At 41.5% G+C, this 27,427-nt stretch overlaps 1 protein-coding gene across 1 annotated transcript; it reads right to left on the bottom strand.

Moving 5' to 3' along the window:
* Positions 1 to 3,150: 3,150 nt before the first annotated feature.
* LOC104024006 (zinc finger protein 131) lies at positions 3,151 to 20,993 on the bottom strand. The gene is made up of 7 exons (XM_075725655.1): positions 20,870 to 20,993; positions 19,275 to 19,376; positions 15,587 to 15,731; positions 12,043 to 12,403; positions 11,718 to 11,940; positions 6,227 to 6,357; positions 3,151 to 3,786 (listed from the first exon to the last, which is right to left on the bottom strand). The coding sequence occupies exons 1-7, from the start codon at positions 20,991 to 20,993 to the stop codon at positions 3,151 to 3,153; spliced, it is 1,722 nt and encodes a 573-aa protein (XP_075581770.1).
* Between the last annotated feature and the right edge of the window lie 6,434 nt (positions 20,994 to 27,427).

Below are 27,427 nucleotides of genomic sequence, written 5' to 3'. Positions count from 1 at the left end.
GCAGCAAACACTACAGTTTAAGAATAAAGTTGTTAGAAATAACAAAAAAAAAAAAATCTAACTGCATGTTACATTTTCATGATAGTCCCTATAGAAGAGATACTTCAGTCCTTAAAAGTAAGCAACCAAATTAAACATCTATTTAAATGTTTTCTCATTCAAAATAATAACGAGTTACAGAATTTGTGTAAGAGAGTAACATATTCTGCACCATTAGCTAATTAAAAGTTCCACTGCAGGTGTAAAACAAAGCAGAGGCTGCATGATCCTCCTCTAGTGACCATTTCACACAGGACTGACATCCGATTTCATCCTCATAAGCCTGCAGATGAAACTTGCTTTGGCAACCGTTTTCAAAAAAAGCAGCTAATCCTTTCTTAATATTGTCTGAATAATTCAGCAGCTCTCAAACTACTGATCAGCTCCCTTCTCCCTCCCTGCCCTTCTTTCAGAAATAGCTTGTGGCCTCTCATGAATATTATATATAAATCTACAAGTCTACCCCTAACATCAGTCTCAATTTAATGCTTTTTATTTTTTATCCAGACACACCTCACAGGTTTTTGTTCATTCCCACTTTTCCATTTCTCACTGCCTAGACCCCACTACTTTAGCCAATTAGTTTCATTCAGCATAAATTCAAGCATTCACCCCACATGACATGGTCCACTGCAGGCCCCAGGCAACAAGTGCAGCCACATGCCACCCCATTGCAAGCTACAGACCAGTACCTGCATAACACATGGTGCTCTGGGGACCAGCAGTATATACTTATTTAGAGGGAAGAACTCCTCCAATGGTGCATAGGTAATATAAAGTTTGGAGAGGTCTGTGTGTCTATACAGACATTTGGGGCAGAAAGGATGGCAAGGTGGCTGTTACAGAGAGCAACCAGAACTTCTAACTCTCAAAGTCAATTGTCCCTCCCTCAGTATCAGCTGTTGCAGTAAGGAGGCATGGGGGACTCTACCGGTGGAAGCAATTTGGGCTTTAGACATTTGGGAAGGAAATTCTAGGGAAGAGGGGGTTGCAAAGGAAAATGCTTTCCAGTGGAGTTATTACTTGAGGAGAGCCTTTCACCCTGTCCCTCAGGGTGAGAAGGGGATTGCTCATGCCCCCACCACACTCCCACCCAGGCTCAGCAGGAGTCTGGATGGAGGCAGCACTGGGCACAACAACAGAGCATCATTTCTCTCCTACCAAATTCGCAAGCTGTTGTTGAAAAGAGGAGATCAAACAGAACAAAAAAAAAAATAGCCCAACTGTGCTTACCAAACCACAGCCCTGTTACCAATACCACATACCTTCTCAATTTAAATTACCTAAAAGTTAGTTTCAGTGGTTAGCCACACAGCCAGATCGTTCCTTTAATTCCACAGATACAGACCTTGTGTCTATATGCACAAATACCTAAAAAATTAGAGTTATGCAGCTAAGCAAGCAGGCCTGTCCCCTCCATGTTATCAAAAGACGAGCTTCTTATCAGAAGCCAGGTATAAATACAATAGCCAACTTTTACTTTCATGATTAACATTGGGCCACATTCTTCCCTCTGCACAGAATCTCATGACATATTACTTGCATTTCAGAAAACACAAAACATCATAAAAAAAGAATGCAAGTTACATTAATCAAATTGTTTGAAATTTTAATTGATATCCATGTTTGTTTTGCAACAGTTTCTCAAAGGCTAAGCTACGATGAAACACAGGAATCATTTTGAATGAGACTAAATAAAAACACAAATCCCAGGAAATAATTCTGCATTTGGAGAAGACTGAATAGAAAAGCCTGATTTTAACCAAGATCTACAGGATTACCAGGAACATTAGGGAACATCCTTGCAAAAATTTCTCCCTTTAGTTAAGGCTTTGAAAATAAAGTTTTTCAGAAGTATGGAGGCACCTCTAATCTCAAGGCAATAATTGAGAATTAGAAGTCCTTAGCATCCTTAAACATAGAGCTAGACAAGTATTTTCTAAACAAACTTAGCTTTACAGTAATGAGCTATTAATCTTATTAAAATGAGATTGATTCTTGCCACTGGGATCTGGCACTGTAATTGCCAGTCACTCAGTTGTTCCTAATTTATTGGATGAAGCAAATAATGCAACATTTCATGGCTGGTATTGCTTTATTGTCTAATATTAAAATATTTACACTCCTACTTTTCAATCCACATTTTAGCGCTCATATCTATGGCTTTTACACATCTTTGTGTCAAGTGTCAGAATCTCATTTCAAAAAACCAGGAACCTGATACCATATAGACAAGTCTTCTCTATGTTTAAAAATATTCATTTTCAAAAATGACGATTTATAAAAGAAGAGTCTGCTGGTAGCTTTCTTCCAGCTCATGTTTACCACAGATTCTACTGAGCTTCTCCTAATTTAAAGCATCCCTTTTAGAGTGTCCTGCTGCCTCCACATGTAATCTGTTTCCTCCCTCACCACCCCCCTAAATTTAATGAAGAAAAAAAAAATCAGTAGCTGACAATTTTAAGCAAAAATATAAAGCGCTATAGCATTACCTACATTGCCTTTTACTGAACTAGGTTCTTGAACACTCTAGGAACTTTGTGGAAATTTAACCAGTCAGTGTTGAAGAGGCACAAGAGTTTTGTGCTCCGAGACCTCCAGCAACAATGTTTTTTCCCCAGCCTGAAAGTTAGGGACTGCTGTTAGGAAATAGCAAACAGTCTGCCCAGAAAATTCACAGGTACCCGATTGACCACTTACATTAGAACCCACCAGATTTTACTGATTCTTCTGCCACAGACACCCTGCAAATCTATAACAAGAGTTTGCTTCTATGGCAAGAGGAAAAGAGGTAAAGTTACTCTTACATATACCCAGGGATGGTGTAACAGTGATACAAGCTATTCATTATTAAAATCATCACAAAGCTGTCCATCTCTGTGGTAGTTTCTGTTCCATGGTATTACATGAATGAGAAAATTTTCACATATGAGAGTTTAGTTGTACATGAAGAAAGCTAACATTGGTCCACTTGTCCAGCTTTCTAAGGACAGCATATTGGAAAGATGACCCCTGACGGTTCAAAAACCAATGTAAAAGCTAACGAAAATAATTGGGTATTTCATTCCTAAACCTGCACAGTGTGGTTATTTGTCCTAGTCATCCACCGTTTCATTCTGTGTGTCCACTAATTGTTGAGTTTAAGTCTTCAGCTTGTTCATGATCTTCCTTATCTACATCATCTACTTGACTAGTTTCCTTTTCTTCTGGTTCTCCTTGATCAACAATTTCATATTCTACTTGTTCCAGGTCTGTTCCATCTATAAGTTCTGCCTGTACTTCTTCCATCTGTATTTGATTTACATGCTCAACATGTAACTGTTCCACATGAACTTCAGCACCTTGTTCAGTCTGAATGTGTTCAACTTCCAAGTAACTAATTTGCACCTGTTCTTGCAGCTCCTCCATCTGTGTGTCTTTCACTTGACTGTCCTGTATGAGATCCTGGTGCATCTGTTCCACAGTTACCTGTGCAGGATCCACTTGTACCTGAATTACTGGTAAGACATGGACTTGCTCCACTTGTTCTATTATAGTCATTGATGTTACTGGTTCAGCTTCCACTGGAAGAACCTCTTCTGTCACTATTTGTTCTGAAATATTATGCATGTCTTTGAGATGCCTTCTCAGCTCACTGCCTTGCATAAACCACAAATCACATAAGGTACAGTGGTTGGGTTTGTCACCGGTGTGTATTACCAAGTGATCTTTAAATTGATCCCAGCTGTTAAACACACTGTTACAAACCTAAAACAAAAGATACAGTATGTTAAACAGTGCCAACAGAAATATGACAAAGTATAGTGCCTATTTCAGATCAATAGCTTCACATAGTGTAGTTTCTTGCTACTTGGATTAAAAAAAACATGTACGTTAGAGGTAAAAGCCAAGAAGTCAGCTTCAGATGAACAGAAGACTTGGTATTTATTTATTTTTAAGAAACAGTGTGCCATTCTGAGTTGTGCATGCACAGGATACCTACAAAATTTATGGAGTCAGTACAGCATTTGAAAGTTTTCTTATTTTAACCTTATGTGAAATTCACACACAGATTCATGCCCCAATAAATGTCTGGTGATAGAATTTTGGGTGGAAAGCTATTATGTAATAATATCGTATGATGAAAGTGTAATACAAACTGTCCTTTTACTGAAGTTCTAGATGCAGTACTACTAGCCAACTTTTCCTTATCAGCTTTCATTTGTTCATGGCACTATAAGATTTACCTGGCTAGCCTAAACTCTCCCATTTTGCCATTTCAAAAAAATACTTGAGTGATTTCAGCAGATAAAAATCTCTTAAAACTCCATCCCTTTAAGTCTCTTCCAGCTAAAAGTACTGCTTTGACTGCAGACATACTATTGTCACAAAGCACTTGAGCACACTTCCTTCCCTTCAGCTGGCACTGAGGTAAATAGCCTGAAAAAAACAACACACAAAGACACTGCAGAAATGAATGAGGTGCCAGGGTAGAAGAGAGAGAGCAGAGTGGGGTAGAGTCAGGCTCAGAGTAAAGAAACAGGCTCAGGGGTCTTTGTCCATGCAAGTGTTCTTGGCTGCAGAAAGAAGCAAAGAACATGCATTTCACTGTTGGCACCCCTTCACTGTTGGCAAATATTTTTAAAACAGAATGTTCCATCTCCTCAATTTTCAGCAACAGCACAGAAGGATGATGGAGTATCTGACAGGGATTAACTCAAGGAACAGGTCTGTGTAATGGAGCTGAATATCCCCATTTTGCTGTTGAAGTCTTAAAACCATGTTTGTGATGCTAGTGACATGCTTTTTGTCATGTCCGTCTGTCCCCCCCAACTCACACTTTAGAAAGAAGTTGCACACACACTTCTTAAAATACTAACCTTATAGATAAGCACTTAAAATTACTTAGTCATACATAAAGGTAATGACTATCAGCAATACCCAAGCACATAATTACTGTTCTTGCCACATGGAGCCTAATTCAGTACTCAAGGCATACAATGAAGAGCACCAAAAGTGCTCATCAAGCAAGCGCAATTTTGTTTTCTCCTCTTTGTTCAGTGAGCCAAGATTTTATTTATTGAACACTACTCAAATTTAGTTCTAAAGAGAAAAAAATTCAAGAAAAATTTATCCAAGAATTGCTGTAGTTGCTGCAGGCTGAAATAACACTAACTCACATTCACAATATCTGTAACAGAGAAAGCTATGTGAAGCAATTAAACCAAAGGGTCACAAAGACAAAACAGTATCTTCAATGAAGCTACTGGGTACAACTTTGTGTTATACAGTAGTTCTCATGCATAACAACGAAATGATGCAACAGCATTGGTGAAACTTCTGATTAAATGATTTGATTAGCAACACACAGAATTCATTCATCTCCTGCAGTATTCACTGCTTTCTATGAATAAAATCACACTCTCTTTTTTGAACAAATAAAGCCGATATCCAGCAGTTTTCTTTACTACACAACCCAATTTAACCTCAAACCACAGCCATTCTGTGAACTGAGTAAGGTGAGAGCCTTAAGGGGGGGAGGAGGGGAAGTGTGTTCTTATTTGAGACTGTCACAGCAGTGGAGCAGCAAAATGGCAAATAAAAATGCTACAACCAACCTCAGATCTCATATTTTCTAGCTTTTCAGAATCAACTTTTAAAAGCTAAGTAACATTCTTCTGAACAGCTTTTCAAATGTCAGCTACGTATAGCAACCAAGTACCCTAGCTATCCATCTATGGCATTTATATTTGCTTAAAAGACATTACAGATTGTCATCATAAGTTGGAATGACTTTCCAGGCAAAGTCGATATATTGGTATCAAACAGAAGAATAACAAAATAGGAAATAAAATAGTACTTTGTATTTTGGACTTTAGTGAAGCATGCTCACAAGCAGGAAAGGCCTAGGTCAGTGCATCAAGAACCTTGAAAAGGAAGCAGAAAGATCAGTAAGATGCAGACGAACACTTACCTACCCACAAGAATCTCTCTGATTAACAAAGCTCCATATCAGTAATTACATATTTTAAATGGAACTACTTAGATATAAGAATTTACCCTCATGTTGTGGTTGAATGCAATCTTTATGATTTATTTTACTAAAAGTAGCTCTTGGAGACATAAGTCCACTCTTGTTGCCTTTCCTGCTCAGTACTCCCACACTCCCTCAGCACAAGAAGGAGACTCTGCTACTTCCATTACCCACCTGACATTCGTACAGCTTCTTTCTTCCCTTTTTAGCTCCAGCTCCAGACTGACAGGCAGTCAGGTGACATTTGAGTGTGCTATTCCTAGCAAAACGTTCATGGCAGTTTGGACATTCAAATGGTTTTTCACCTGTTAAGACAGACACATAGATTTGTAAGCGTATAAAACCAGCCAGTTTTTGGTCAGTTCTCCCTTCTTCCCCTCTCCCTTTTGTGTAGGTTGATAAATACGCTGTAAAGACATGGCCAACTGGATTATTCTACAGAAGAGAAAGACATTCTATGTAAACTTTATTTATGTAAATAAAAGGGCAAAAACCTAACCTGGAGCCATAACTCTCATTTATAAACAAACAACCAACAATTAACATAATTACCAGTGCCATTTAAGGTACATTTAGGTTTTTATGGAAGTTAGATTACTATTCTGATGAAATATCTTAAAGAAACAGCAGCTATTTCTCTCTTTTCACCTGATAATATTAACAGTTAAAGACTCAACATTAGTATATAGAAAGTGACACATTAAAGAAGGAAGTATTTAAATAATACAAAGTTTTATTTTCAAGAACAATAACAGCTTATGCTTGAGAGCTGAAAATGAGCTCCAGAAAAAGAAGTTGGCACAGAATGACCATGGAGTAACAATGCATCAGTATTAAAACAAACAAAACAAAAAACTTGCATCCAAGGTAGTATATTGTTATTACCATCATCAAGTAGTAACAAAGAACAACTGGTGTCTCTGTTTACTAATTTCATCATGTACAAGACACAATGAAATTCAGGGAAATTAAAGTACAAAAAATTAGGAACAGTGTGTTTCTTCTGAAAGTCTGATAATTAATCTATGGAGGTACTGATACCAACATAACTACTGAAACAAACTACTTAATGAACTCCAAAAGAGGCTGAGACATTTCAGTGAGTAACATAAGAATCTATTCTAGCTAGATTAAGTTTAAAAGCCTACATTTTCAGGAATGCAGTAGTTATTGACTACTGAGATGGAAAGCCAATAAACCTGTATTTTCAGAAATAAAGATATTCAGAAGTGCCTAACTAGCTTTTCAAAAGAAATCCACAAGCAGCCTATAATTCTCGCTTATACACTTAAAGGCCACAGAAAAATGTTAAATGGTGGGAATATTCCCCTTAATGGTTATAAAAGGCTGTTTATGGAGACTGTTGTACAGGTAATGCAGAGGATGCTGAACTGCCATCAGTCTTGTAGATTAAAAATCACAGACTTTGCACAAGCAACCAAATACATTGGTGAGCCAAGAGGATACTACATAATAAAATTCACACCACAGACTTTCACCTGCCCTGCAATCTGGTCACATTTAAAGAGTTACTTGGAGCAATCACCGCCCAGTCAAGGACAGATTTATTCTATTCTTACTCAAATTCTTCAATAATCTTCAACATATTCTGCCAAAAGTATCTGAAAGTGACAATTCAAAGACAACAGTGGCGATATCCAAAGGCCAAAAGACACCGCGTGACTTCTTGCACAGTACAAATCAATGCTGCAACCTCAGCTGCACTGGTCACAGCAGTGATGGAAGACACAGAGAGCATGTCAGCCTGTCTCTAGCGCACTGGCGAGCTAGGGGATAAACTCCTCTGCTAAAGGCGACAACTTGCTTCTCTTCCCCTGGGTGTCATCCAACTAAGAGTTTAGTCTCATCTAAGTGAGATTTTATGAAGAGGGAGGGTTCTGGCCTGATCTAACAATTATTTTTTTTCCATTTATGAGAACAGGTGAGATTTCATTTGCCAATCATAAGTAACTCACAGGGCAGAAATTCTGACCTAAGATAGTCCTAAGATATTGTGCTGGTCCTTTATAATCCTACAGCCACAGGAAGGAGATTGCCCCAAATAAATATTTTTTAACCCAAAGACATTCATAACACAGTGACTTTTATTTGCCTAATATGTAAGAAATACCAGGGAATTCAACCATAACCATAAAGCTACCATATCATTATTTAGATTTGGTTTAGAGAGAAATAGTAAGCCTAGTTGGGGTTTTTTGTTTGTTTGGTTGGCTTTTTTTTTTTTCTTTTTTCCCCCCACAAACACACTAAAGGCAGGCGTTTATCAAATTAACTTCTTGGGATCATTTATTCAAGGTATGTAAATAGAGTCCGTTTATTCACTCCTATGGAAGATGTTATTTGCAATTCAAAGTACACTTCCTATAAAACATATTTTAGATTTATGAAGAATGGCAAACACCTTGATTAATTTTTCCTAAGAAGTCTGTATAATCTGCATACAAATTACTTCAGTTACAGGGTTTTCAGCCAAGGACTGATTAATTTGGTTGCTTAGAGCACATCACAACTCCTTCACTTCCACCTTCGCTCATGTGAGCACATACACACTCCATAAAAGGAAAAAAAAAAAAGAAAAAAATAATCAAGAAAGCCTAACACTGAGAAATATTCAGCAGTCAAAATTCCCAGTAAAATCAGAGGGAATCAAAGCTGTTCAGTGTCTCTTCCTGCTAGGGCATATAAACTTTGCAAAAATACCAGGATTAGACAAGAGCAGTAGCTTCATTCTAAGATTGATTTCTGTATGAGGAAATCACTCTTCTTGTGTAAGACAAATTAGAGCTATAGAACTCAACAGATATACATTATTTAAGTGCAGCCTTGCAGAATTAATATCTTTATCAATGATTTGGATGAGGGGATTGAGTGCACCCTCAGTAAGTTTGCAGATGACACCAAGCTGGGTGGGAGTATCGATCTGCTGGAGGGTAGGATGGCCCTGCAGAGGGATCTGGACAGGCTGGATCAATGGGCTGAGGCCAACTGTATGAGGTTCAACAAGGCCAAGTGACAGGTCCTGCACTTGGGTCACAACAACCCCATGCAGCGCTACAGGCTTGGGGAAGAGTGGCTGGAAAGCTGCCTGGCTGAAAAGAACCTGGGGGTGCTGGTTGACAGCCAGCTGAACATGAGCCAGCAGTGTGCCCAGGCAGCCAAGGCGGCCAACAGTATCCTGGCTTGTCTCAGGAATAGTGTGGCCAGCAGGAGCAGGGAGGTGATTGTCCCCCTGTACTGGGCACTGGTGAGGCTGCACCTGGAATACTGTGTCCAGTTTTGGGCCCCTCAATACAAGAAGGGCATTGAGGTGCTGGAGCGTGTCCAGAGAAGGGCAACAAAGCTGGTGAAGGGTCTGGAGCACAGTCCTTATGAGGAGCGGCTGAGGGCACTGGGGTTGTTTAGTCTAGAGAAGAGGAGGCTGAGGGGAGACCTTATTGCTCTCTACAACTACCTGAAAGGAGGTTGTAGTGAGGTGGGTTTCTGTCTCTTTTTTTCCCCAAGTAACAAGTGATAGGACAAGAGGAAATGGGCTCAAGCTGCGCCAGGGGAGGTTTAGATTGGATATTAGGAAAAATTTCTTCATGGAAGGAGTGGTCAAGCATTGGAACAGGCTGCCCAGAGAGGTGGTGGAGTCACCATCCCTGGAGGGGTTCAAAAAACGGGTAGACATGGCACTTTGGGACATGGTTTAGTGGGCATGGTGGTGTTGGGTTGATGGTTGGACTAGATGATCTTAGAGGTCTTTTCCAACCTTAATGATACTATTCTTCTTCTATTCTATTCTAATTTCTGTCCTACGAGTTATTTATGATTGGCAAGTGAAATCTCATTCATTCTCTTAAAGGGAAAAAAAAAGAGAATCATTAGATCAGGCCAGAAAACCTCCCTCTTTATAAGTTCTGGAGATGACTTTGTTAGTACGTTCAGTTACATGACATACAAGACAATTTTGAGTTTTTTTTCCAGAGACTCAGTAGCTGCTTAAGGCACTGTACACATGCATGAGAAAAACTCCATAGTTCTTCCTTTCTTTTACTGAGACAAAGATAATAGCCATTGGTAATGTCAAATTCCTACATCAAAAAGAATTACCAACCCTGATAAGGTGTCTATTTCTGCCCCAATTGCTACTTTCATGTTATTGCTAATGTTGTGATTAAGCAGCAACGGGATTAAATACTTTGTAGGACATTTTCTCCCTGGCCTTTTAATTTCATTTTCATATTCAACCAGTGCTATACAGAATTAAGAACTTAGAAAGCCTTTGGCTCAATAGGAGTTTTTCCACTGACCTTAGGAGACCACAGTTAAATGGTAGTATCTGGTTTAATTTTAAGCTTAAGGCTTTCAAAATGCTGAACTGGAAGTAATTCGATTCCATATGTTATAATTGTATCAATAAATATTTAGAAAGTACTCTGCATCTCCTGTGATATGCTAAGTTGCTTCATCCCCAAAATCCTTTGTCACAACAGCAACCAGCATACTGTGATATTTGGGTTACTCTGTTAATCCACCACAAACCTTTCTCTGAAAAGACTTTTATTAAGTAGCTTGTATTTGGCTTGGTCATAATGGAGAAAGACTCCCTGCTTCATAGGGAATAAGGATTTGCCAAAGACTTTTTATAAATGCAACTTTTAAGGGGCTATTGGGAGTAGACTGGATACAGTGTCATATATCAATACTCAGCAGTCCTATACACAGATGCAAAAAAGTTCCAATTAAAAGGCTTTAGCAACAACAAGCTGCAAAAGAAATAGGACTGCTACTCTCCATTAAATTCTTACTGATGACTCATGACTGACATATTAAACAAAAATATCTGAAAGATCAGAACATATATTTTACATTCAGAGATCTATCTATATAATTCTCAGTACCTATTCAGATAGTACAGACTTTTCAGTGAGATGAAGAAATAGCATCTTAACCTCCCATATTATATAGAAAAAGGAGCCCAAGTCATTTTGTACTCAAAAGATGCTATCCAGATTTCGAAGAGGCAGATTTTACAGTAACAAAAGTCTACTATAGTCACTAGAAATGTTTTGCTGTGTTAATTAACAAAGAAAATGAAATCATAGATGAGATGTCAAGAGCAAGGATGAAGCTTTCAAACAAGATGGTACAAGAGAGAGTTGTTAGGGGGGTATTTTATGCCTAATGCATTAATAGGCATTTGCTCAGAAGTTCTGTTAGTTAAAGAAACCCTTTAAACTGTGTATTCCACTGAGAAGCTCACAGTTCAGATCACATTTCAACAGAAACATTTACTAGTAGAATTGTGAAAATAAGAGTAGCTCCTCAGCTTGGTACTTTTGAAGAAAACATGCTTTAAGAAATGATTTTGAAAAAAATCTTTAAGATTTAATAGACTTGAGAGAGAAGCTTCATTAGTGCTTTCTGGTTTTAGGTGCCTATTTTTAACCACCTCAATCCCTCAAAGTTTATATCAATGGAAAACAAAAAAATAAAATTAAAAAACCAAAGCAGCATTTTAGTTTTAACTAGAAGCCAAGTATTTCTAGCACTCAGGACTCATGTGTTCTCCTCAGCATATTCTCTATTTCCCCAAAACATGCAAAAACCCAAAATGCCAGAGCCAAAGCCACAGGTACCAGGACCATAACAGTGCTCTTACCTGTGTGCTTCCGGAGGTGCTCTTTAAAATGTCCAAAGTGGTCAAACTGCTTATCACAGTACTGGCATATATGTATTTTTTTGCCAGGTCTTTGCTTCTTGCTGGCACCACCTTCATCAAGGTGGTAACAGCTGAGGTGCTGTTTCAAAGCACTCTCTCGTAGGTACCTTTTACTGCATATGTCACACTTGTAACTCTCAGTAGAGTGTGTTTTCATGTGTTCCTTAAAATGGTAAAACAATTTAAATGAACGGTTACATTTCTCACAGTGGAATAAATTCTTCATGTGTGACAGCTGAAGTTCCACAATTTCAATACCTTCTACCTCTTTGCATGAGGGATCAGTTGCGCTATCACCTTCTTCTTGGATCTGGCATTTTGTCTCTCCCTGACGATACTTACTGGTGATATCTGCCAAAAGAGCCAAAGCAGATTCATCTGATGTACCTGTTGTCTGTATGTACTTTATAGATTGTTCTGCAGAAGCTACTTCAAGTGTTTCGATGCTGTCATCTTCCACTTCAATTGTCCCCTCTGCAATCTCAACCTCAATTTCAACAGGCTCCGATTCTGCAGATGGCAGTGTTTCTGTGATAACGTTAGAGGTTTCAGCTATCTTCCTCTTTTTCGGTTTATTTTGACCTTGCGTTTGATTTGATTCTAAGGGTGATGAATTTTCTTTGTTCCTGCAAAGCATTTACATAAACATAGTTAAGATCCATAAGCACTTACATAACAATTCCTGCCTGATACTGAGCTTCTGCATTAAACACTCGCTACCTGTTTCTCAAAGAAGCTGAATGATGAACAACCACATAACCTGCATGCATTTCAGAAGCTAATTTGTTCTTAATCTATACTCCTTAGAGCTGTAGAATAGCACGGTTAAAGCTGTGGAGCCATTGACATAAGGTTACTAAAGTGTTTTAAATAGCTCTGCTTGAACGATACACACCACCTGTCAAGAAGAAAGGCCAGTTAGCCTAATGACATAGGTTTATATAAGAAACTTGTGAAATTCTGTATTTGGAAAGAAAACTTCCCCAAAGGAAGGAGTTCTTTGGCCTGCCTACTCAGAAATAAGATTCAAGTCCTTCCTATGCTATCCACCTCTTAAGCTCTGGAGTGCATGCAATTGCCTGCAGCGCTTACAGCTTGTTAGAAAACACTACAGCTGTGACTTCACACAATAATTATTATAACATCTTGTACTTCAGGAAAGCACACAGCTAACAGCTGAGGTTAAAAAAAAAAAGCCACTTGGATGTGGAAAGAGTATTCTAATTTAATTTTCTGTGCTTAAACACAACCCCCAGATCTGTTCCTATTCTCCTTGCACCATAAAGACACAACCCCCTTCCTCCAAGATGTCAGGGATAGCATCCCATCTCAAACACAGACAGAACTGAGTGGGCCAATGCTTTCAAGTCACACCCTCACGATTATCCACAGCATTTACATGCTGGAGGTTTTACTACTGATTATCAGTTTTGAAAATGAGTGGCTATCTTCCCCCCAAATCAGACTGACGAGAGTAATTTGTGCTTTTACCTTCCTTTGCAGCCTGATGAATCCTTTTATGTAACCCACTCCCTATCACTTTCAGGTTTTCTAGTAATAGGAGAAAGGTTTTTCTCCAGTATCTGTACGTTATATGGCAGAGATGAGTGGCTAATGACCTAATGCAAGATACAGCTTATTAAATTGCACCTTACTATATTCAGATACAGGAAGACAGAGCAGCTAAACTTATAGTTTCATCTAGCCTGGATTTCTGATGTCTAGGTGACAGTTACTTTGCATGTTACTGCAAGGAGCTCCAGAATCACGTACCAAAATAATAATCTGCTCAACAAAGAGGTGACTACCGTCCTTGAACACATTGTGTGGCTCAGGTGTGAAACTTTGAATGGGGATACACACATACAACACAACTGTACTTCAAGGAATAACAGCTGGTTGTTTTCTTTCTAGTCTAGATTATGCGATGTGCAACTCTGATGCATTACACAAATGGTTAGTTCTACAATAATCTCTACTTTAGCTGAACTTTCTGAAGCTTACCCCTTTCAGTCAAAGCTCAGACAGAGGCACTGTATTGCAATTCTTCCCCCTCCTACTGTGGAGGAAAAAACCGAGACTGACAGTGGTATTCAAGTTTGGTTTTCTAACCAAAAAAACCCCACCAAAAATAAAAAAAAACCCTAAGAATAGACTAGCTTGCACATGTGTGTGTTAAGCAAAACATTTGTTTCCTTGTAACGTAAGAATTACAGCATTTACTAGTGATGCATAATCAACAAACTGCTTAACATTATACAATAGTGGAAAATAATTGCAGGCTGGTCAGTTTAGCTTGACGTACTGATCAGAATCCTGGTTCAACAGCTCTACCAGTGTACATAGACTCAAAGTGATACCAATTAGAACATACTTTTTCAGTTTCAAGTGTCTTTTAAATTTCTCAAGCAGACAGCAAAGGTCTGCTATTTTCCCCAAATGAAAAAAGTTCTTTTGGTGATACCATGCTTAATCTTAATAATGTAAAAATAAAAATTAAAAAAAAATTACATACTTAATCAGCTCTGCTACCAATCCACAGAATAAGCTGATTCAAAAAAATCAACACTGATGTTGATAACCAAGTTTCCAGTGTACCATGTCACAGAGGTTTTGTTTGTTTGTTTAAAAAAAAAAAAGTTCGCTGGCTACTAGAGGAACTTGGGGTCAATACCACTCTCCTTAGCTAGTGTGTCTATGGGGAGATAAAGAGGAAGCAACAGTCTTTCCTTAGCCTGAACACAAAGACCTTTCAGCAGGTCTAGAAGAGAAAGCAAGGATAACCGTAATGCTGGGAGGCATTTATTGCCCCTCCCTCTGCTTCATGAACAAGAGGAAATGGGCTTAAGCTGCGCCAGGGGAGGTTTAGACTGGAAATTAGGAAAAATTTCTTTACGGAAAGGGTGGTCAGGCATTGGAACAGGCTGCCCAGAGAGGTGGTGGAGTCACCATCCCTGGAGGCGTTTAAAAAACGGGTAGATGTGGCACTTCGGGATATGGTTTAGTCTGGCCTACCCTTGATTAGTCTAGAGTGGGCTTGGTAGTGTAGGTTAATGGTTGGACTGGATGATCTTAAAGGTCTTTTCCAACCTAGATGATTCTATGATTCTATGATTCATAACAGAAGAACAGTGTAGCATACAGAAGGAACAAGAACATGACAGCACGTTGTGAAAGGGAACAAAGGGGAAGAAAACCAGCATGATGGGAATGGCACCTTGCTTTTCTGAGGTTAGAGTTTGGTAATGGAGTACAGTTCCTGGTACTGGATAAAAGGTGCCACAGCAACATTTGATTAACTACTGATCCCATATAAAACTGATTATAACAGTTACATTCGTTCAAGAAGTTTGAGAGATTAATTTTGCACCAAGAAGTTTTAAAAATCACTGCCTATTCTCTTGAAAGCAGAAAGCTGCATGAAAACAAAACACCAGCACAAACTTGTTAATGTGGTCTAATTACCTGAGACACATCATCACTGTACACCCAGCTCTTAAATCAGGTGTGGGCAGATAGCACAGAGACCTGGTATTAGTTACCACAAAGTCACAGCCCTACAATGTCTGCAACATTTACCAGCCATGTCACTTGTCATTGTGTTCCAGCCCAAAGAATGCGATGTTCATTTTTTAGCCTTTATAATTCTGACCCATATCTTATAGTAGAAGAGTATACAGTCCCACACAAGCTTAGGAGGTTCCAGGATAAAGAGCAGCACTGCAAAATACTGGCAGACAGCTCTTGTAATAGGATTCTTAAGACTCTACATTTCAGTGTTGGGAAGAAAAAGAGGCTTATGTGTTTACCTGATTTCAAGTGCTTTGATTGCTTCTAACATCTGTAGATACTCAGCTGCTTTCCAAACATCATTTGCTTCTTCCTCACCTTGGACCATTAGTTTTGCTGTATAGGTGAACTCAATTAGGTGACGAAATGCCATGTTACTTACACCTGTTTACAAGCAAGAAAAACAGCCTCTTTTAGCAATTCCTCAGTCTCATCTATCTGCTGAATCTTGCACACTTGCCTGCTCACAGCAACAGCCAGTTTCATGAAGATGCCACCCTTGAAAGGCTCACGTTGAAATAAAGAGTCTACTAAAGAAACACATGAATCTGGAACAACTACAGAGACATGCCACCATCCCTGGAAGTGTTCAAAAAATGGGTAGATGTGGCACTTCGGCACATGGTTTACTCTAGTCTACCCTTGATTGGTTTAGTGTGGACTTGGTAGTGTAGGTTAATGGTTGGACTGGATGATCTTAAAGGTCTTTTCCAACCTAAACGATTCTATGATCTACCTGGTTTTTGAACACTTCCAGGGATGGTGACTCCACCACCTCTCTGGGCAGCCTGTTCCAATGCTTGACTACCCTTTCCGTGAAGATATTTTTCCTAATATCCAACCTAAACCTCCCCTGGCACAGCTTGAGCCCATTTCCTCTCGTCCTATCGCTAGTTACTTGGGAGAAGAGACCAACACCCACCTCACTACAACCTCCTGTCAGGTAGTTGTAGAGAGCAATAAGGTCTCCCCTCAGCCTCCTCTTCTCCAGACTAAACAACCCCAGTGCCCTCAGCAGCTCCTCATAAGGCCTGTGCTCCAGACCCTTCACCAGCTTTGTAGCCCTTCTCTGAAAACGCTCCAGCACCTCAATGTCTTTCTTGTATTGAGGGGGCCCAAAACTGGACACAGTATTCCAGGTGCGGCCTCACCAGCGCTGAGTACAGGGGGACAATCACCTCCCTGCTCCTGCTGGCCAGGATGCTGTTGGCCTTCTTGGCCACCTGGGCACACTGCTGGCTCATGTTCAGCCGGCTGTCAACCAACACCCCCAGGTCCTTTTTGGCCAGGCAGCTTTCCAGCCACTCTTCCCCAAGCCTGTAGCGCTGCATGGGGTTGTTGTGACCCAAGTGCAGGACCCAGCACTTGCCCTTGTTAAACCTCATACAGTTGGCCTCGGCCCATCGTTCCAGCCTGTCCAGGTCCCTCTGCAGGGCCATCCTACCCTCCAGCAGATCGACACTCACGCCCAACTTGGTGTCATCTGCAAACTTACTAAGGGTGCACTCAATCCCCTCATCCAGATCATTGATAAAGATGTTAAACAAGGCTGGCCCCAAAACAGAGCCCTGGGGAACACCACTCGTGACCGGCCACCAACTGGACTTAACTCCATTTACAACTACTCTCTGGGCTCGGCCACCCAACCAGTTTTTTACCCAGCGAAGACTACGCCCGTCCAAGCCATGAGCTGCCAGCTTCCCAAGGAGAATATTGTGGGAGACGGTGTCAAAGGCTTTGCTAAAGTCCAGGTAGATGACATCCACAGACTTTCCTTCATCCACCAGGCATGTCACCAGGCCATAGATGGAGATTGGGTTGGTCAAGCAGGACCTGCCTTTCATGAACCCATGCTGGCTGGGCCTGATCCCCTGGTTGACCTGCACTTGCCTGTTGAGTTCACTCAATATGAACCTCTCCATAATCTTTCCCGGCACCGAGGTCAGGCTGACAGGCCTGTAGTTCCCCGGGTCCTCCTTCTGGCCCTTCTTGTAGATGGGTGTCACATGGGCAAGCCTCCAGTCATCAGGGACCACCCCTGTTAACCAGGACTGCTGATAGATGATGGAGAGTGGCTTGGTGAGCTCCTCTGCCAGCTCCCTCAGTACTCTCGGGTGGATCCCATCTGGCCCCATAGACTTGTGAGCATCCAGGTGGCATAGCAGGCCGTTAACTGCTTCCTCCTAGACTATGAGGGCTCCATACTGCTCCCTGTCCCTGTCTTCCAGCTCAGGGGGCTGAATACCCTGGGGATGACTGGTCTGGCTATTAAACACAGAGGCAAAGAAGGCATTAAGTACCTCAGCCTTTTCCTTGTCCTCGGTGACAATGTTCCCCCCCACATCCAGCAAAGTATGGAGATCCTCCTTGGCTCTCCTTTTATTGCTGATGTACTTATAAAAGCATTTTTTATTATCTTTTACAACATTGGCCAGATTGAGTTCTTGCTGGGCTTTTGCTTTTCTAATTTCCTCCCTGCATGACCTAACAAGATCTCTGTACTCCTCCTGAGTTGCCTGCCCCTTCTTCCAAAGGCGGTAGACTCTCCTTTTTTCCCTGAGTCCCTGCAAAAGCTCCCTATTCAGCCAGGCCGGTCGTTTTCCGCGCCAGTTGGTCTTACGGCACATGGGGACAGCCCGCTCCTGCGCCCTTAAGACTTCCTTCTTGAAGAAGGCCCAGCCTTCCTGGACCCCTTTGCCTTTCAGGACTGCCTCCCAAGGGACTTTCCCAACCAGCATCCTGAACAGGCCAAAGTCTGCCCTCCGGAAGTCCATGGTAATAGTTTTGCTGCCCCTCCTCTTTACATCGCAAAGAATCGAGAACTCTATCATATCGTGGTCGCTAAGCCCAAGACAGCCTCTGACCACGACATCTCCCACAAGCCCTTCTCTGTTTGTAAACAGCAGGTCAAGCGAGACACCTCCCCTGGTAGGCTTGCTTACCAGCTGCATCAGAAAGTTATCTTTAAACATAAAAATATGATCTCTCTCTCAAGAGATGTCTGAGCAGCAAGTTACCAGAAGCTGAAGTATTGCTCCAGGAAATTGGTCCTTGCCTAGCAGACAAGTATTGCTCTATATCTATCCTGTTCTTGCACCCCAGCCAAGGAATCTTTTTCTTTTTCATTTTTCTTCAGGGGAAGTTTTTTCCAGTGGTGATAGCTACCTGTACTGGTTTTGGCTGGGATAGAGTTAATTTTCTTCATAGTAGCTAGTATGGGGCTATGTTTTGGATTTGTGCTGAAAACAGTGTTGATTACACAGGGATGTTTTAGTTACTGCTGAGCAGTGCTTACACAGAGTCAAGGCCTTTTCTGCTCCTCACACCACCCCACCAGCGAGTAGGCTGGGGGTGCATAAGAAGTTGGGAGGGGACACAGTTGGTACAGTTGACCCCAGCTGACCAAAGGGATATTCCACACCATATGATGTCATGCTCAGCAATAAAACTGGGGGGGGGGGGGGGGGGGGGGGGAGGTGGGCAGAGGGGCCACTGCTCGGGGACTGGCTGGGCATTGGCCGGTTGGTGGCAAGCAATTGTTTTCATTTGCATCACTTGTCTTTCTTGGGTTTTATTTTCCTCTCTCTTTGTTATTTTTTCCTCTTTTCCTTACCGTTTAAAAAAAATTATTATTTCTTTTTAATTATTAAACTGTTTGTATCTCAACCCATGAGTTTCTTTCTCTCTTTTACCCTTCTGATTCTCCCCCCCATCCCACTGGGGGGGAATGAGCAAGCCTGGCTCTGTGGTGCTTAGCTGCTGGCTGGGGTTAAACCATGACACTACCTCAGAACAACTCAAGAGCTGAGATCTAGAAAGTTAATCAATATGACCAAGCATGCATTTAAGCCCATACCAAGGGTACTACATTCATTTTGAGCTTGGGCACACAACTCTGAAGGTTTTTATTTGCAGGAATCAGACTACCTTCAATCTCCACCAAGGGCTCCTGAGTGAAATCTTGGAAGAATTTGTAGAAGAACTGGCTACAGGCAGCAAGAACAGCCTTATGAGCTTTGAAATGGTGACCTATAAAGAGAAAAAAAATTTGTTTTAGGATAACACCTTCCTTACTCATAGTGCAGAATAAATGCAGATGCAGTGAAGAGAACAGCTGCAGAACCACCCAGTCTACAAATCTATTCCAGCAGCATATAGTCACTTAGTATGTCTCCTTGTAACATGGGATACCATTGCAGCTAGCCTGTCCCATCTCATGCAGACCCTTGCTGACATCGCTGACCTTGCTGAAGCTCTGCAACTCAATCAGCTGGAGGACTCACTCACTCTGGAGTGTTTATCTTTTCAGATATTTAAGTTATGGGAAATTCCTGTGCAAGCTTTTTCTGTATGTCTTGGGTTCAGCTCTCAGGTTTTATCCAGGCTCTCCTTGGTTTTTGCTGCTCTTACATATGGATGTATTTTATCATCACTTCTGCCAGCATAAAGGCCCCTGCAGAACAAAAGTAGTTCTGCTCTGTTCTTCCTGTTTTCCAGACTGTGTATTCCCCATCACTGTGTTGCCTTCTCCCTGGTGCAGGCATGAACATTTATAAGGCTCCATGGGACAGAGGTAAGAGAAGCAACATGGATTAGAACTACACAGCTGCACAAGAAAACAGTTTTGAGCTCAAACACATGGATTTGGTAACACTAGAGCAGGAACAAACATTCAGGATAAGTTTTGTGCGAGCGCTGTCAGTGAAACTACAGTGATTCCAGAAGAGTAATTTTTTCTTCATTTGCTTACTTTTTTCTAATCCAGGCTCTGTAGGACCCTTTTCCTTCAAGTGAGTTCTTGCTATCCTTTTAAGGATCAGGAGGTACTCCTTTAGCTAGGTCTGTCCTAGTGGACACTGCCTATCTTCCTTGAAGTGCTCATCCATTTTAAGACATGTTTGGGATAAGAAGCAATCTTAGGTGATCTATCAGACACCACCTTTTCTAATGAGATAATAAGCACTTATATCTCCATCTTCCTTTTAAACCAATACTTATGTCTTTAGAACACATAGAAAAAGAAAAGCAAGTTGTTCTACCCTATTTTAACTATATATTAAAATAGTAGGCAGATAACAGCTTGAAGTAAGATTGCCTTCTTGCTTCTCTGTTTTGTTTTTTTTTGTGGGGTTTTTTTGGGTTTTTTTAAACAGTCAACCACTATTTGTACAAGTTCTCTGCATGCAAACAGTCAGCTCAAGTTAGGGAAAGATATTTTTACAATGTTTTGGAAATCCTTAGACAACATGTTAAATATAGTACAGCAGTTTCAAAGTAGGCTTCTATCTGAAAATATTTAGCCCTTTATTTGGAAAAGCAGAAGCAAAATTATTAATCACTGCTGGAGACTGTTCACCCCAAGATTTTAAATGAAACTCTGCAAGCAACTCACACACTAATACAGAACCAAGAATTTGTTAGCAACCCAGTTTGACAGCTGTGACCTGTGACAAACCCAACAGCTTCCCAGCACAGCTTTCAGAATTCTCTGTATACCAACTGGTTCTCAGGCCTATACATACCATCGACAATCAGAGTGATATCCGTAAACTGGTCCTGCTCACGTTGTTCATTCAGTCTATCCAAAATAACTTTATAGTGTTCAGGAAATTCCTGGATACATTTCATCGTTTCTTCGGCTTCCATAGCAAAAGGACTAGTCTGCAAAAGATGTGGTAGGACAGTAAGAATACCACACCGCTCAGTAAATACTATGCACAGTCAGGTTAGTATACAAACATGAATTAACTAGCACTTTTCAGGGACTACAAAACCAACAGAAACACCAAACTGTCTTGGTAACAGGTTTACCTGATTTTAGCTGACAGGTAGGAAACATTAGGGTTAATGAAGTGGAATATGGCCTTATTTATACACATGAAAAAACTGTCACAGTGGGTAAGTGCATTTATTTATTCTACAGATTCAGCAGGGACCCACTTCCCTCAAAGCAAATACTGCAGGGATGTAACATCTCCACAGCTAACTATTCATCATCTCAGCAGCATAATGTCAGAATCTATATAAAGTTACTTCTTGCAATTCTACCAACACACTTGGTAGAAGAACAGTTCTGAAAATTTTCATACTTAAGTCACATTTTGTATCTAGTGAACACAAGATGTTTACTTCCTTTAAATAAGGATGTAATAAAGCAGCACTTCTCAGCTGCTGAGTACATAGGAGTTGCCAGGGATTTAATGTGTTGTCACACCCAAGAGCAAAGAGCTTCTTATTCACCCAGCCTTCTTACACTTCTCCCCCTGCAAGGTGCCAACCTTTTGAAAGAGACATGTAGGTTTGTAATCTGATGGCTCTTCCTCACTTATACAATAAACATAGCTGGGGGTGGGAGTTGCAGAGGTTCTCAAACCTGAAGAGGTTTAGCAGAACTCTGTGCCTGTGGATGAGACACAGATGTTAGTGTGCTGCTTATGCAAAAGAATCTCCGGAGAGAGTCCAAGTGCTTCAATGAAAGCATTTCACAAATTAACTCCAGGCAAAATTACTTCAGATCTGTGCAGCAGCACTCATCTTCAACTCCCACATTCACATGGCTCTCACACTGAGAATGCCACAGAAAAAGCAAAGAGATTTCAAAGTCACATTAACGCAGAAACTTTGTTTCTTTTCACAGTTTAATTCACTTCGAAGAACATATGGTTTCTGAGAGAAGACAGTGGGTAGGCTTGAATGAGTCTTAAAGGAATTTGAGACGTACCCTTCACTATATTGTTATACTTAGTATGGACAAAAGGAAGAAAGTCAGGAGAGCAGCTAGTATCAAACCAAACACTGAACACAGAAATGGAAATTTATGGTGTGGCAAAGAAGTGGTTACCTTCAGAGTGCTAGAAGAAACTAGATAGCAGGTGCTCCCTAACTTCTGGTGCAGATTTTTTGTGTGTGATTGGAATTGGAAAGTCCCAAGCACAAACCTGTTCCTTACGTCTACTAACCACATCTGAGCTGATGCCACCATGCTTGCTAACTCCCCTGTGCAGCTGTGTAAATTCTACCTCGCTTCCAACACACACACATACTGGTATATGGGGTTCAATAGAAGTAGAGAGAAGAACTACCAGGTTATGATAAAAGCAAAGTTATTTTCTTATGACTAAATTGTGGAATTCCTATTTTTACCACAAAACACACTCTTTCTTGCATCTCAGAAAAACTGTCCCATGGAGAAGTCATTTTGCCAAGAGAAGAGCAGAAGCAACTGCTTATGGAAGTCTAGTTCTATCTGCTATCACTGCTTTGCCAAGCAGATGCTGAAATACATATCAGGATCTTGTGAGGGCAAGGGGGAAGGTGAGGTTGAAGAGAGAGAATGCTGCTGCTGCCTTCACTTCACCTCATCTGTAATGATGTGTCCAAGACAGATGACCAGCAGCTCCTGCCTTTTTTCCGTCATCTGGTATTTCACATAAAGTCTCATGTGGGAAGTTGTCAGCCATTTACTCACTGCTTAATTCTTCTTGCCCATTTTTGGCACATCGTACAAGGATAGATGACTTGCATTTAAAAGTGTAATTCCCTAAAAGTTAAACCAAACAAAATTTCGACCCCCAAATCTCACAATTTCCACCTATCCAAAATTTACTTCCAAATTGTATGTTTGTAGGAAGATCTTACAAAAAAACCCCTCAAAATAATAGAGCAAGCCCCCCGCTCCAAATCCAAGAAATTTAAACAAGTTTCAGTCTCTCAGAACACTGAAAATCATAAATAAGAAAACAACAATAGGTTATTTATTGTCCTGAATTAACACAAAACTAGTAAAATATGTGAATTTATCACATACCTAAATACAGTTGCAGAATTCATTGAGTATTCTCATTTTAAACTCAGTGATACTGCAGAAGAAAGCCCAATAGAACAGCATACGTTCAATGAGAGCATGACTACTTCGGAGCAAGAAATGAAAAGCACAGTCCTCAGAGAAAAAGCAAGAAACCAAGGCAGACAGAAATGATCCAAGTTGACGCTTACATGCAGGCTCACAGATGAGTGATAGAAACCTAGACTAATTTAGTTACCTATCTGGATTTTTTTGAAAGACCCAGTTGACTACTGACTTAACAATATCAACTTCTGACACTGGATGCATCTCACATGATATGTATGCAATTTGCAGATCTGTTATTATAAATCTACCTCAATTAAACCATCTGTCGTGGTTTAGCCCCAGCCACGCAGCCGCTCACTCACTCCCCCTGCCCCAGCAGGATGGGGGAAAGGATTGGAGGAGTAAGAGTGAGAAACACTCCTGGGTTGAGATAAGAACAGTTTAATAATTGAAATAAAGTAAAATGGTAAGGATGATAATAACAATATAATAATGATAATAATAATACTACACAAAGCAAGTGATGCACAATGCAATTGCTCACCACCCGCCGACCAATACCCAGCCAGTTCCCGAGCAGCGATTGCTGCTCCCCAGCCAACCCCCCCCAGTTTCTATACTGAGCATGACGTCATATGGTATGGAATAGCCCTTTGGTCAGTTTGGGTCAACTATTCTGGCTGTGCCCCCTCCCAGTTTCTTGTGCGCCTGGCAGAGCATGGGAAGCTGAAAAGTCCTTGACTAGCATAAGCAGTACTTAGCAACAACTAAACCATCAGTGTGTTATCAATATTCTTCTCATCCTAAATCCAAAACACAGCACTATGCCTGCTACTAGGAAGAAAATTAACTCTATCCCAGCCAAAACCAGGACAGTATCCACCCCTTATTCTATACCATCTACGTCATGCCCAGCTCCTACTCCTTTCCAATGCGTTCTAATTAATGACCACAACTTTCCCTGTCTGTATATATACACGGAGATATCATTCCCTTTATTTCTGGGCCATCCCTCTAAAATGTTGTCGTGGTTTAGCCCCAGCCAGCAACTAAGCACCACGCAGCCGCTCGCTCACTCCCCCTACCCCGATGGGATGGGGGAGAGAATTGGAGGAGTAAGAGTGAGAAACACTCCTGGGCTGAGATAAGAACAGTTTAATAATTGAAATAAAGTAAAATAGTAATGCTAATAGTAACAGTATAATAATGATAATAATAATAATGATACACGAAGCAAGTGATGCACAATGCAATTGCTCACCACCCGCCGACCGATACCCAGACAGTTCCCGAGCAGCGATCGCTGCTCCCCGGCCAACCCCCCCCAGTTTATATACTGAGCATGACGTCATATGGTATGGAATAGCCCTTTGGTCAGTTTGGATCAACTATTCTGGCTGTGCCCCCTCCCAGTTTCTTGTGCGCCTGGCAGAGCATGGGAAGCTGAAAAAGTCCTTGACTAGCATAAGCAGTACTCAGCAACAACCACAAACATCAGCCTGTTATCAACATTCTTCTCCTACTAAATCCAAAACACAGCACTATGCCTGCTGTTAGGAAGAAAATTAACTCTATCCCAGCCGAAACCAGGACAGTATCCACCCCTTATTCTATACCATCTACGTCATGCACAGGCCCTCCCCTTTCCAATGTGTTCCAATTAATCACCACCCCTTTCCCTATCTTGATATACACACAGATATCATTCCCTTCGTCTATGGCCCATCCCTCTAAAATGTCCATTGAGTTCATTTAGCCCATGACTTTGGGTTCCATCTGTCATCACAGTCTTTCAGAGCAGGACAGGTGGTGTGCAGTGTTGGACTGTTGCATGCTGAAGTCAGTTCTCATTCCAACATGGTTTCATCAAAGTTCATTTTCCTTAGGCTGGGCAATTCTTACTGCAATACCATTGATGCGGCATATAGCAATCATAATATATAGTATTATATACTTAATATTAGCCTACTATATTATTATATTAACATGCAGTTAAGAGATAACATATAGTTAAGAGATAACATACAGTATTATAAAGCAATTAATATTATACAATTCAGTTCATTGGCTATTTTCACCCAAAATCAAATTCCCTTGAGGTACACATTGGGCTTCCCCATCCTTTCGCATCACCCACCAAGTGCACCCAGGTCCTTGAGCAAAAGCAATCCCACGAATGGGTTTGCCTTTGCCAGAGGGGGAAGTAACCCAGACTGTCTTCCCCAGCATATTTTTCATGTGCACTACAGGAACTTTATCTCCTTCTACAGTACGTAAAAGTTTTGATTGGGCAGGGCCAGCTCGATTGGCAGATCCCCTGGTGTTGACTAACCAGGTGGCTTTTGCTAAATGCGTATCCCAATGTTTAAACGTCCCACCACCCATTGCTCTCAGGGTAGTCTTTAACAATCCATTGTATCGCTCAATTTTCCCGGAGGCTGGTGCATGGTAAGGGATGTGATACACCCACTCAATGCCGTGCTCCTTGGCCCAGGTGTCTATGAGGTTGTTTCGGAAATGAGTCCCGTTGTCTGACTCAATTCTTTCTGGGGTGCCATGTCGCCACAGGACTTGCTTTTCAAGGCCCAGGATGGTGTTCCGGGCGGTGGCATGGGGCACGGGATATGTTTCCAGCCATCCAGTGGTTGCTTCCACCATGGTGAGCACATAGCGCTTGCCCTGGCGGGTCTGTGGGAGCGTGATGTAATCAATCTGCCAGGCCTCCCCATATTTATATTTTAGCCATCGTTCACTATACCCAAGGGGCTTGAACTGCTTGGCTTGCTTGATTGCAGCGCATGTTTCACACTCATGAATAACCTGTGCAATACTGTCCATAGTTAAGTCCACCCCTCGATCACGAGCCCATTTATACGTTGCATCCCTTCCTTGATGGCCTGAGGCGTCATGGGCCCACCGAGCTATAAATAATTCACCCTTATGTTGCCAGTCCAAATCCACCTGAGCCACTTCAATCTTAGCAGCCTGATCTACTTGCTGGTTGTTTTGATGTTCTTCAGTGGCCCGACTCTTAGGTACATGAGCATCTACATGACGAACTTTTACAACCAGGTTCTCTACCCGGGCAGCAATATCTTGCCACAATGCGGCAGCCCAGATTGGTTTGCCTCTGCGCTGCCAGTTGCTCTGCTTCCATTGCTGCAGCCACCCCCACAGGGCATTTGCCACCATCCATGAGTCAGTATAGAGATAAAGGACTGGCCACTTTTCTCTTTCAGCAATATCTAAAGCCAGCTGGATGGCTTTCACCTCTGCAAACTGACTCGACTCCCCTTCTCCTTCAGCAGTTTCTGCGACTTGTCGTATAGGACTCCATACAGCAGCTTTCCACCTCCGATGCTTTCCCACGAGACGACAGGACCCATCAGTGAACAGGGCATATTGCTTTTCATTTTCTGGCAATTTATTATACAGTGGGGCCTCTTCAGCACGTGTCACCTCCTCCTCTGGTGATATTCTAATGTTTTTTCCTTCTGGCCAGTCCATGATCACTTCCAGGATTCCTGGGCGACTGGGGTTTCCTATTCGAGCCCGTTGTGTGATCAATGCAACCCACTTACTCCATGTAGCATCAGTTGCATGATGTGTAGAGGGGACCCTCCCTTTGAACATCCAGCCCAACACCGGCAGTCGGGGTGCCAGCAGGAGCTGTGCTTCAGTACCAACCACTTCTGAAGCAGCTCGAACCCCTTCATATGCTGCCAGTATCTCTTTCTCAGTTGGAGCGTAGCGGGCTTCGGATCCTCTGTATCCCCGACTCCAAAACCCTAGGGGTCGACCTCGAGTCTCCCCTGGTGCTTTCTGCCAGAGGCTCCAGGTAGGGCCATTCTCCCCGGCTGCGGTGTAGAGCACATTTTTAATATCCTGCCCTGCCCGGACTGGCCCAAGGGCTACTGCATGAACTATCTCACGTTTAATTTGTTCAAAGGCTTGTTGTTGCTCAGGGCCCCATTTGAATTCGTTCTTCTTCCGGGTCACTTGATAGAGAGGGCTTACGATCTGACTGTAATTTGGAATATGCATTCTCCAAAACCCCACAACGCCTAAGAAAGCTTGTGTTTCCTTTTTGCTAGTTGGTGGGGACATAGCTGTTATTTTGTTGATCACATCCATTGGGATCTGACGACGTCCATCTTGCCATTTTATTCCTAAAAACTGGATCTCCTGTGCAGGCCCCTTGACCTTACTCTGTTTTATGGCAAAACCG

This window comes from Pelecanus crispus, chromosome W, assembly GCF_030463565.1.
Source record: "Pelecanus crispus isolate bPelCri1 chromosome W, bPelCri1.pri, whole genome shotgun sequence".
Lineage (NCBI taxonomy): Eukaryota > Metazoa > Chordata > Aves > Pelecaniformes > Pelecanidae > Pelecanus > Pelecanus crispus.
Note: the sequence above shows the minus strand (reverse complement) of the source record. Positions and strands in the feature narration are given on the sequence as shown.